The sequence below is a fragment of the Callithrix jacchus genome, chromosome 6 (genome assembly GCF_049354715.1).
Source record: "Callithrix jacchus isolate 240 chromosome 6, calJac240_pri, whole genome shotgun sequence".
NCBI classification, from domain to species: domain Eukaryota; kingdom Metazoa; phylum Chordata; class Mammalia; order Primates; family Cebidae; genus Callithrix; species Callithrix jacchus.
Window position 1 is genome coordinate 72,537,444 of NC_133507.1, and position 13,034 is coordinate 72,550,477.

General features: G+C 36.7%; 1 protein-coding gene across 2 annotated transcripts in view; it reads left to right on the top strand.

The window, feature by feature from the left end:
- The window catches only part of CYTIP (cytohesin 1 interacting protein), a 74,399-nt gene that overhangs the window by 37,404 nt on the left and 23,961 nt on the right, over window positions 1–13,034 (top strand). Inside the window, exon 1 of one of the 2 annotated variants that reach the window (XM_002749424.7) lies at window positions 5,532–5,773. The exons of the other annotated variant lie outside the window; for it this stretch is intronic. Within the exon in view, the coding sequence (XP_002749470.1) occupies window positions 5,600–5,773 (174 nt within the window). The 5' untranslated portion in view covers window positions 5,532–5,599. Of the gene's footprint in view, window positions 1–5,531; window positions 5,774–13,034 lie in introns of those variants that run through there. 2 annotated transcript variants of the gene reach the window in all.

A 13,034-nucleotide genomic window follows, 5' to 3' on the forward strand; every position in this document is an offset into this window, starting at 1 on the left:
CTGACAGTTCTTTTTAATAGAGGGATTCAATAGTCTACTGTTCTTCACACTCTATGTGAAGAGTCCTTTCCGTCTTCTATAGGCCTGTGTTTTCATTCAGTTTTATTGTTTAACCCGATTAAATCATGTGTTGTGAATAGGAACACAATATAAAGCAAAGCAATTACAACTGCTGTGGTCGATGTTGGGGCTGAAAATCTCAGAATCCCCCTCTCATGTCTTTTTTTTCCCCTCTTTTTCCCTTCTTTCCCAGGTCATTCAAAGGATCTTCTTACATTTTCATGAGTACAGTTTTAAAATCATTGCATAGACTATCTCTTAAGACTCAAACAACCCTGATGCATTCACAGCATTTTATATAGATATATGGACAAGTCCACAGGAGAAGCTGCCTTTTAAAACCTGTACACATACCGACTGCCTCCAAGTGTCCCTAATACTACTGTGAACCTTCAACCTGGACCCTCTTAGAGAGCCGTCTCTGCCATATGCCCAACATGCTCAAAGTACTCTCCCTAAACCTGAAATAGATAAAGAAGCAAATGGAATTTAAAAAATGCAGTTAATGATGTTTCTACGTGATAAGTGCACCAAATGAATGTGTCTACTTTTACATTTAAAAGAATGTTGAAATTATCTGACTGAGTTATTTCATGAAAGACTGATCTAGATAATCTATTTAAAGCCCTAATTGAATTTATTGGCTTAATCCCTTGAATGATATTGCAATCTACCCATAGCTTCATGATTTGATTGAATTAAACTTGAATCAGTCAGAAAATTGTTTCCTTGCACTTGTATTAAAAACGGAATAGATTCTATATACTGCTATTATTTATATTAGGTTTAAAGTTTTTCTTTGTGCTCTTTTAAATATGCATGTCACAACCCTAAGCTAATATTTGGTTTATATCACATTAGGATTTCTAATATAGGGTCATTATGAACTTTGTTTCTATTATTTACATTTCCTGAGCTGCCTATTTTTCAGGGCCAGTCCTAGTTACAGATTTTTAGTTTATCATTTTCTGAAGAAGGCTATTACTCTCTGGGGAGTAGTGTTCATAATCCCAATGACCCACACTGAATGTTTGGGGAAACTGAGGATATCTGTCTACCCAGCTGCATCACTCAAATAAGGTGGTACATAGGGCAGAACAGTTTTCACAGTTAGTGGATTCTTATCTATGAGAGTAACCTTACTAAATTAAATTTACCTTATATAAATTCAAAGGCACAATATTCAAATTTTGTCTATGTGACTTTAACCATCTCCTACATCAGTCCAGAGAGCCAAATAAAAACTTCCCATCCAAATAAAGGCAAAAGACCAAAATAAAACAAATTAGCAAAGCAAAGCAAAGCAAAACAAAACCCTACAATGTTCCAGGAAGCCAAATAAAATCTTCCTGTGCAAATAAAGGCAAACAGCAAAAATAAAACAAACAAAGATCTCGACAACTATCTTAAGATCAGAAAGGCATAAAAGAAATCTCATTTTTTAAGCAACCAGTTACTCTTCTTCTATTTCTAACAATGATGTAGAAATTTCAGATGTTGGCTCTGATGAAGATTTTCAAACACATCTTGATATTTGATGGTAAGGAATTTACATGTAGCCTTCAGACTTCTACAGGTGCGGCAAGAGCATCCTTGCTGCATGTGAAGTCATTTGGTAATGAATAGGGCTATTCATATAGAATTAATGTCATTTCCTTTTTAGCTTTTCCTTTTGAATTCTTGTTACTTAGAGCAAAATTCAATAGATATAGCTTACTTTATAGCATATGCCATACATGGACAATTCTGTCTCTTTTTTCCTGCAAATATTTGTTTTAGATAAATGAGCACTGAGGTTTAGAGAGTATATTTGTCAGTTCAAACCACCTAACCAATACCATAGCATAACAAATACCATACACTGGGTGGCTTAAACAATAGAAATTTATTTTCTCACAATTCTAGATGCTGAAATCCAAGATTGAGGTACTGGCAGATTCAATTCCTGGTTAGGGCTCTCTTCCTGGCTTGCAGAAGGCTGCCTTTTTTTTTTTTTTTTTTTGGTTAATCAATGAGAGCATGTAACGTTGCTCAGGTTGGCCTTGAACTCATGGCCTCACGTCCTCAAGCACCAGGACAACTGGCCGGAGCCACCACGGCCCCCTAGGCTGCCTTCTTTCTGTGTCCTCACATGGTGGAGAGACAGCCCTCTGCCACATTTTCTTACGAGGGCACTAATCCGATCGGGTCTGAGCCTTATCCTCATGACTTCATTTGACCTTAAATAATTAATTAACCTCCTTATAGGCCCTATCTCTAATATAGTCACATGGAATCTTAGCACTTTAATGTATGAATTTTCAGGGACACAACTCAGTTCATAGCCTTTAAAGCAGCAGAGCTAGGATTTGAATCTAAGCAGTGTGACACTGGAACCCTGTTGTCAACCCTCTTACAGCTGCCTGAGATTTTTACGAATGATTATAAGGTTAGCTCAGTTTGTCTTGCAAACCTTTCCACCTTTCTTTCAGTGTTCCATACTTTAGGCATATTCCTCTCACCTGACCCTATGAAATCTCCATGTTATAGGCCTTCAGTGTTCATCTCATTTGTACTAAAGATTAATTCCTTCCAAGGGTGTTTGCATACTCATGAACAAAATGTCCCAAAGAAGAACCATGCCCCACATAACAAACTTTAGCTTTTAGAAAACACGGCAGGCAATCCCAGAACTTTGGGAGGCTGAGGTGGGCGGATCACGAGGTCAAGAGATTGAGACCATCCTGGCCAACATGGTGACACCCCGTCTCTACTAAAAAAATACAAAAATTAGCTGGGCATTGTGGTGCGCGCCTGTAGTCCCCGCAACTTGGGAGGCTGAGGCAGGAGCACTGCTTGAACCTGGGAGGCGGAGAAAAGAAAACACGTAGACATATTTTTAAGAGACTCTCCCTCATCTTTCAGCTCACCCCTTAGTGAAAATTGTAACACTTTGGAATATGAGCTTGTAGTACATACATTTCCTACAGATATATTTTTTTCCTTATTAATACCACACAGCACTATTGTTTAATTCATTTTGTTTAATATCTACTGCTTCTACCTTTTTCTTTTTATTAACACACATTTATTGAACAATTTTTATATGTAGGATATAAAGTATACATTTAAAGATAAAATATGTCCCTTGCTTTCAAGGAAATTGGACATTAGCAGAGAAACAGATACAATTAACTATTGCCCTAACTAAAATATATTAAGTGTCAAAAGAACGATCTAAAAAAATGATATGACATTTCAGAGAATGAATCAGATAAGAATATAAAATGATTTTTATTTTATTTTACTTTGTGAATAGTGAGATACTCCTGAAACGTTTTGAGTACCTAAATAGCTTGATCTGATTCATTTTCAGAATCACCTCTCTAAATAAAAAGGAGACTGAAGGGGAATAACAATTTTCCTAAGGTAAATCCTAAAAGAAAAGAGATGTTGTAAACAGTAGTAACAACTTTGTAAGTCAAGGATTTGATGTTTGGAAGTCACATTCCCCTTAAAAGATTACTGTTTGTCCATGCTTTCTCACGAGGCACACTGTTGATGGGGATATTATTAAAAATATTTAGTGACTGGCATGACACAGGAGCTGGCAAAACAGGAAACTGACCAATAAAAACAGACAAGGTCATATATTTGTAATTAACAGGTGTGACCATATTGATTTGGGGTGGCTGGATGTCAGAGCTGTTTTTTGACTCTTGTTTTGTATCCAGGGATCCCATGATTTGAAAAATTTTAATTGTTAAACACATTTCATTAAGTAATAAGTAAATTATTTTCCAGTTTCTTAATTGAATGCCGATCTATGAGTTACATCAGCTTAAGATTAGTATAACAATGAATTGGTACAATTTTAGTAGTATTTGTAAAAATGGGAGAATCAGTTGGCTTAAATGGGTGTCCTTATATTAAGCAAATGTATAATTTCATTTAGCATTTTAAAATATTAAGAATATTAAAAATGTTTACATAACTTTATCAAATTCCTAGGAAATTGCGAACAGCTGTCCTCCATTAATAATGTTGATTTAAGTAACGTGCCTCATAGCCTAGAAAGGCTTTTAAAGTCAATTTCTATCTCTTCCTAATATACACATACACACAAACACACCCCACATATACATGTATACATAGCTGTACATATCTATAAGTATAGATTTTACATGAATGTCTTTGTAATTGATATGTTCTTTGGTTACCAAGGTATTTACCACTCCCTTTTGCCTTACACATTTATGTTACCCACCTGGCTTCTGAAAACATACATGTTTTTATTCCCAATTTAGATATATTTTTGGTGACAACACTTTGCCCATGTCAAAATTCAATTTCAGTATAATGAATCATGCCATGATAGAGTTTTTAAAATCTATACTTGGCTTCAACTTTTGAAACACTATTAATTCAGATTTTACTATTTATATCTGCTTGAGTTGAATTCACCTTCACTTCCAGTACACACACATTCCATTTTAGTTCAAAGATTTTCTAACTCTTTGAAATTCCAGTATTGACCGTCAGAGATTCTAAAAAGCACATTTGACTTTTTGTGCCATGTAAAACTTCTCTTTTTAACTTTTGTTTCGATTCTTCCTTTTACTTGCCTCTCCTACCCCTCCACTGAAACCAGTTCTCTCAAAACTACCTGCCCCCAACCTCTGCCAAAGGAAAAAAAAGCATCTGTGATCTTGAGTACTTAGTGATGGTGCCCTTGACCCATATGCACATCCAGGGACCAACAGGCAACATTCTTGTGCCACCTTGGCTTGCCTGTTACCTTTCTGCCCACTCCTTTCCTCCCCTGGGACAACTTGCTGATGCTGCCACTAAGTCTCGTCTAAGAAATGGCAACATTGTGCCCTAAATGTGCTGGCTTTCCCTTCCCATTGTACCTTGTAAAGATCATGGGTAATTTTAGTAAGGGCAAAGTAGTAAAAGGGCAACCAGAAGAATGCTGAATGCTTACAAGCCCAGTGGCAGATATAATGTCTTTTTGATGAACATTAACGATCTAGGGTATACTTCAGCGAAAGCACATTATAAGGACATCGAGAGAGAACATTATGACCAGCACCTGTAATTCTTGCTTATATTCACAAGAACTGAATATCCTTGTGTGCTGACCTTTGCATTGCATTGCTAATGTTAAGTAAGAGAATGAATGGGAAACAAATGGTAGTATTTGGGGATGTTTTTCTTTCCTTTTTTAAGAAAAAAATGGCAAATGGTGTGGATACACTTGCCACAGAACATAAAAGCATAAGAGTTCTGGCTGTTTGAGGGGAAAACAAAAAGTTGATTTCTTTTTTCAACTGTAAAAATTAGCCAGGTTCTCCCAGGAGCTTAAAGAAAAAAAAAGCTTTGAGAAATGGGAGTGAGTTACAAGAGATGGTTTGTGTAACAAGTTCCTCAAACCACAGAGGTCACATGGGCTCTTTCTGCTTTGCTACTTTTGATTACTTGTCAGAGTTGTACTTTTAGCTTCCCCCACCTGCAAGGCCACTCAACCATGTGCTAGCTGGAGTGATCTTTATTCACAATGTCTTTACAAAGGCTCCTGCAACACAGCAGCAATGGCAATTTGGCGGACTTCTGTGCTGGGCCAGCGTATAACTCTTACTCCACACTCACAGGCAGCCTTACAATGGATGATAATAGAAGGATTCAAATGCTGGCAGACACAGTGGCTACTCTGCCTCGGGGAAGAAAGCAGGTATGGTTGCTGTTTTGTACCCTTTAGAGTGTTCATGTTCTCTTGAGAGTAGAATGGTATGTTTGTCTGACTTCATACTAACAGTGATATTTTAGAGGCTTTGGAATTAGTGGCTGATTATGTGGGTGGAGGAGATGAGATGCTCACAGAGCTAGGTGAAACAGTCTGAAGACTTGAGACCACAATCAAACTTTTTTTCAAGGCAAAAATTACGATTGTTTTTCTCATTTGAAGAAGTGCTCAGATAAAATAAAAATCATTAAGCATAACAAACTTGAAGATGGTTTATATAGATGCAACCAGTGTGAGAATTAATGATCATTTCCCCATTGTGTCTCCACTGATTCTTTCCCTTCCATCCTCACCCAAAGTCCTCGATGGTCATTTCAGTTCATAAGCAAATAAAAAATACATTTTTGAGGACAAATTTTGTTGACTAAGTTAAATATCTTCATCTCTAGGGCTCTGGGACATGCCTCGTGCTATTGGAAAGTAAGATTTTTTTTTTTTGAATAGTTGATTGCCAGATTCAATATCAGCTTACCACTTAGTGGCTGTGGGATCTTGAACAAGCCTCTCCTCTCTAAGCTTCAGTTTCCTTTTTTCTAAAATGGGGATAATAATAGAACTACCCTTATTGGATTCTTATGTTGCTTAAATAAGGAACTGTGCAGTGCTTCACACAGTGACTGACATTCAGTGCGTGCTTATTAAATGATAGGTTATGCTATTTTTAGTATTTTCATTGCAAAGTTTGTCTCTAGGGATGAAAACTCATTTGGAAAAATCTATGTCTAACTGAATTTATTTTGATTTTTTGTTCTTCAATTTCTAACATGTAAAAAAATTTTTTAACCATAATACCCCTTCAGGATTTTCTTATACAACTTGCTCTAAATCCCCAGGTACATATTTGAATTTCAATATAGCATTTGTACAGAAAATATTTAGAATTTCCATAAAGCAAGAATTTTTGCGCTTAAGTCTTGCATGTACATCATGTGCTTCTCTTAAGCCTTCTAAATTCAGGATTAGAGAGATATGGCATAGTGGCAGAGACATGGCCTTTTTCAGTGATGTATATAGCTGATTCCTTGGTATTTTTCACAATGAAGATAAGGGCATAATTTTCCAAGATTTGGACTATTGATTGTTTTCAATCTAAAAGTTTGTTTTTATTTTACAAGCTTTAATGTAATGATAAACGTTTTATCAGTCTACAACCTGTCTGAAAATAAAGCAATGTGAGAAGTGCCGACACCTTTATTCAGTTTTCAGATATAAAGCAGTCAGATTTTCTTTATATTTGCCATGAAGCTATCACACTATGTTCACTATGATTTATTTATTTATTTATTTATTCTAGAGAGAGTGGGTACTTTCTGAATCAGGGTGGGAACTTTCCATGCTCTCTGTTCTCCATACCTGCAACCTCACTCATTTGATCCACTCTCTAGCCCATGCATTTCAATGCATCAGATGGTTTCTGAGCACCTACAAGGAGACAGACATCGTGCTGAGTGTAGGAGGGGTAAAAAGACGAGAAGGGAATGTTTCCTGCCCATATACTGTTTGCAATTCAGTAAGCAGAAAGAATGGATGTCACGCAAAGTAAAACAACATGCATATTCTCATCCAAGTGAAACATCTTTAAATACAGCCTTGGAGATAGATATTCCAGATATTGAAGGGCATTCCAGAACAAAGGAGAAATTGAAGCTGAGGCACAGATCCTAGTGCCTGCAGGACTTTTTTTGTATAACAGCACAATATTTAGGAGAACCTGGTTAGTGTGTAGGAGGTGAGAGGAGACCTCAGAGCTGGGCTGCTTTACAGAACAGTTGGACAACTTCCCCTGAAAAAGCCAGCACAGAAGACCTCTGAACGTGTTTGAGAAGTAGAGGATTTCAGGAACCTTGTTCCTGAAATGTGGTGGATTAGTGAGTAGAGACTCGTAGTGAGGGAGGAACTTTTGCAGTAGTTGGAGAAAGAGGAAATGGGGAAACAGAAAGGAGACTGAAAGACTTTAATATGAAAGGGACTAAGATGGAGGAGTCACATCTGGTTTTAAGCCAGGGTGAAGATAGCGTGAACTGAAAGAAGGCAATCAGTAGGAGAGGCTGATTATCAGAGGAAGATAGAGATGGATTTTGGCATATGAAATGCACATGTGTGTATATGCATATGTGTATATGCACACAGGCACACACACATCCCCATACAAATTAATTTATGCAGATGTTCTTATCTTTTCTAGGTCTTCTTATTCCCCTTCTCTCAAATTCTTTCACGTGGTAGACTCCTCCTATTCAAATGGCTTTTTCTTACTGTTGTGAGAATTGCTTTAAAAAATAGCAAAACAAAACTTCTTGTACATGATAGTTCTGATTCCGTACAATTATCATCAATGAGACTTGATGCAAGTTTATCCCAACATTTCACAATCTTCCAAATGGATGTTCATTTCCTTTAACTGGTTTTTAGAGAATAATCACCCATTTGGCACAGACTAAATTGCAGGCAACAAGATCCTTGTGAGGCAATCACATGAGCAGGTGTTTCTCTGCCTACTGTTATTTTCAACACTTTCAGGGCTGACGTCAACAGCTCATACTTCTTGTTATTGTTGGCTTTGGTTTCTGCAAAGCTATATCTGGTTAGCTTTAGTTTCAAATTAGTCTTCAGAATCAATTGGGTGTTTACACTCAGAGTTATTTAAAAATAGATTTCTCTGTGTGCATATTATCTCAATACCTGTACTTGTAGGAAGTGTCAGACACCCCAGTATGGCTTCTACTTGGGAACACAGTTTTAGGGCAAAAAAAAAAAAATCTCTGCAATGGAAAGCTCTGTAGGAAGGAGACAGGAGGAATTAAGGACAGTCTCTATCGATGATGCCAAAGGAGTAGTGACTGTGTCTTACCACCCACTCTCATAACAGTAGTACGTTGCTTTTGGAAAGCAGTTTTTACAGAATGCTATAGTGAGAACTAGGGAACGAACAAACAAGTCCACAAACTTTAGTGGTACCACAGACTGACTGTCGTTTCCTAAATTTCTTTCAGTTATCTCATTATTACTACATAGGCTACTTCTGGAAGGCTGATTTCATCTACAGGTTCAGATAGGGAGTGTGTGCTCTATTCTGCGATGTGTACACTGCTGGGCTGGGTTCCGCCCTACAGTGGCACACCCATCAGGTGCTGTAACTCCAACTGTCCTAAACTGCACCAAAGATTTTAAACACCTCCTGACAATTTCAGGTAGAAAATTTTGCTAATTTCACAACAAAAGACTTTGAAAATTATTCTTCAATCCATATTGTGGCATGCTTGGTCAATATCGAATAATGTTTCTTGAAGAGGTCTGTGAGCCCACAATCAGATCTTCCTTGGAAATGGCAGTATTGTACTTAGGTTTCCCCGGGCACTTAATGTTAGGAAATTAAGTTCAGCTCTATTATTTTGTTGCATCTTTGAATAGTCTGAGGAGCCTTAATATCCTAATGCTCCTTACTTAAAAGGGTGTGGGGGTTGCATGGGAGAATTGGGGAGTGAGGAAGGCGACTGGAAAGGGAGAAGAACACATAATTTTGGGACCTTTGAAACAAGCAACAATGACAAAAAACTTCACTCCCGAATTAGTATTCTCTCCCCAGCACCCTCCCAAACACTTTCAGGAAATAAGAATATAGAGTGGGGACCAGGTAGAAGTAACCCCCTGTAACTTAGCCCCAGAAGTGGCTAGTGTTGAACTTTGAGCTTCTCTGCGGAGCTGCTGACTACTCCTATCTTTCAAAAATCGACAGCTGAAGTATTTGGTCTTGGTTTCTCAATGAAGAGGAATGTGTGGAATCACTGTAGAGTAGAAAAAATTACATTTTGAATATTAATGCCTGAACTTTTAAGTCATCTGACAAAAAAACAGAAGAGTGATTGTAAGCCCAACCCTAGGTATCAATGTATTATGGTTAGCAAGGAGTTAAGAAGCTTTGTCTATTCAGCAGTCATAATTGAATGTGTAGTTTGCAAGCCTGCCAAATTGCTAAACCTAGATTTCTCATATTAGATAATGTGTAATAAAAGACAGCTGTTGCCAGCATATGCTGTGAATTGCACACCATTTCCTCATTCATGATTTTTGGTGCCATCAGTACAACCCTTAGAAAAGGTTCTGGCTGGGAGGGTTGACTGGGGAACATAAACCTCACTGGTCAGATTCTTGAATAGGCTGCTCGCTCTAGGGAAACACATGCAGGAAAGGCTTTCTTTCCCAAAGTGCAAAACCCTTGATAAGACCTTAGACACACTTCATTTCACTTTAGGCAGGTAGTTTGGTGTGTGAGCTAGGTTGGACCCTGGGAACATTGCTTTCCACATCGCCTGAGTCTGACAGCCCAGATCAAAAACAAGCAGGCTTTGTGTCAAGATGTGACACGTGTCAGAGAATTTGATGGTGCTTAATTTATTTAAATTGTTCTTTTGTTTAAGTATTAGGTGCTTGAAACAGCCTTGCAGCCAATATAGAATGGAAACTAATTTGTAATTTGACTTAATCTGACTTTTGGTGTTGCTGATAACCCAAATCAGCCAGTCTACAGAAATTGAACATCTGCTACGCTTCTCATGATGTGCTAGACAAATATTTTCATCTGTAACTAGTCAATTAGCTAGATAGAAAGGTTAGAAGTAGAGTGGTGGGGAAATCTCTGTTCAGGTTTCAGGTCTGTCCTGTGGATTAAAAGATTTTACGTTTGAATCTATCCAGAATGACTTTTGATTCAAAAGACAGATTTGATGAAATCTTGAAGTTCCTAGTAGATGTACTGATTTCTGGCATAGTAAAAGGGCATTTAAAATTGACAAGGCTCAAAATTTTGCTAATAATTTAGTAATTCTTGTCACCATTCATCCACTTAGCAGCCATCTACTAAGGCACTACTATCTTTGTTTTCTATTAGTACTTTTTCTACACTTTTTGTTTTGGACTGAAATTTTTTTGCTCTTGTCTCTTTTCTTTCATTTTAGATCTTTTTGAGTTTTAAAATTTATATTTATTTATTTAGTTGATAATAATCATACATATTCATGGTATACATAGCAATGTTTTGATACACAGAATGCATGGTGATCAGATCACAGTAATTAGCATGTCCATCATTTCACACATTGATCATTTCTTTGTTTTGGGACTGTTAATATCCTCCTTCTAACTATTTGAAACTAGTACATAATATATTATTGTTAACTATAGTTATCCTACAGAATGGAGCACTAGAACTTATTCTTGCTATCTAGGTATAATTTTATATCCTTTAACAAATGTGTCCCTATCCGTTTTTTCCCCCTACCCTTCCCAGCCTCTAGTATCCTCTGTTCTACTTTTTACTTGTATGAGATCAACTTTTTTTTAGCTTCCACATATGAGTGAGAACATGTGGTGTTTAACTTTCTATTCCTGGCTTATCTCACTTAACATAATGTCTTCCAGTTCAATCCATGTTGCTGTGAATGACAGGATTTCATTCTTTTTTATGGCTGAATTGTATTCCATGGTGTATATATACCACATTTTCTTTATCCATTCATCTGTTGTTGGACACCTAGGTTGATGCCATGTCTTGGCTATTGTGAATAGTGCTGCAATAAACATGGGAGTGCAGATGTCTCTTCTATATAATGATTTCCTTTCCTTTGGATGAATTCCCAGTAGTGGGATTGCAGGATCATATGGTAGTTCTATTTGTAGTTGTTTGAGGGACCTCCATACTGTTCTCCATAGTGGCTGTACTAATTTGCATTCCCACTAACAGTGTATAAGAGTTCCCTCTTCTCCTTATCCTCACCAGCATTTGTTGTTTATTGTCTTTTTGATAATAGCTATCCTGATGATACCTCATCGTGGTTTTAATTTCCATTTCCCTGATGATAAGTGATATTGAGCATTTTTTCATATATTTGTTAGCCATTTGTATGTCTTCTTTTTCTTTCTTTCTTTTTTTTTTTTTGAGATGGAGTCTTGCTGTCACCAGGCTGGAGTGCAATGACACTATCTTGGCTCACTTCAACCTCTGCCTCCCAGGTTGAAGTGATTCTTCTGACTCAGCTTCTCAAGTATCTGGGATTACAGGCACTGGCCATCATGTCTGACTAATTTTTGTATTTTTATAGAGATGGGGTTTTACCATGTTGGCCAGGCTGGTCTTGAACTCCTGACCTCAGCGATCTGCCCACCTAGGCCTCCCAAAGGGCTGGGATTATAGATGCGAGCCACCACACCTGGCTTTGTATGTCTTTTTTTTTGAGAAATGTCTGTTCAGATCATTTGTCCATTTTTTGTTTTATTTTATTTTTTTTGCTGTTGAGGTATTTCTGTTCATTATATATTATGAATACTAATCCTCTGTTAAATGAGTAGTTTGCAAATATTTCCTTCCATGCCACAGGTTGTCTTTTTATTCTGTTGTTTGCTGTGCAGAATCTTTTTAGTTTAATATAATCCCATTAGTTTAATTTTGCTTTTGTTGCCTGTGTTTTGAAGATTTTATTCATAAAATCTCATTCCAATCCAATGTGCTGAAGCATTTCCCCTATGCTTTCTTCCAGTAGTTTAGGTCGTACATTAAGGTTTTCATTCATTTACTCATTTTCAGTTAATTTTTGTATATATAGAGAGGTATGGTCTAGTTTCTTTCTTCTGCATATGGATATACAGTTGTCTGTTTTCTTTCATTTTTAAATCTTGCTACATATTAGATTTTTAAATTTTACTTTATGTATTTTAGTGATTATTTTTGATTTTTTCTATACTATTGAATTTAATAAAGGACAATGTTGAAGACTATCTTTACATATTTCTCCCGAACTTGAATATTTAACTTGGCTCTTCAACCACCTCAGTTGCTTTCATTTTTGTTTAGTAGTTTATTTATTTTTATCTATTTCTCTATTTTTAAGTTTCCATTCTATTCCAGGCCCTGTGCTGGGCACTGGGGCAGAAAGTAAAACAAATAACATTCCCCAAGAGGCCCAAAGCACACGGATGATTATGTACAGATTTGAAGTATTTGATCCAGTGTGCATTTTATATAAATATATACATATATCTATAAATATATATAGCTCTCTATATATGGATATATGAATAATATGATGAATACTGATAGCAAGAGTAATATTTTAAAAATATAAGCCCTTATTTATGGATGCATAAGAAACTTTTATATAAAGAATAAAAGAGCCCTACTTATGATTATAGAATT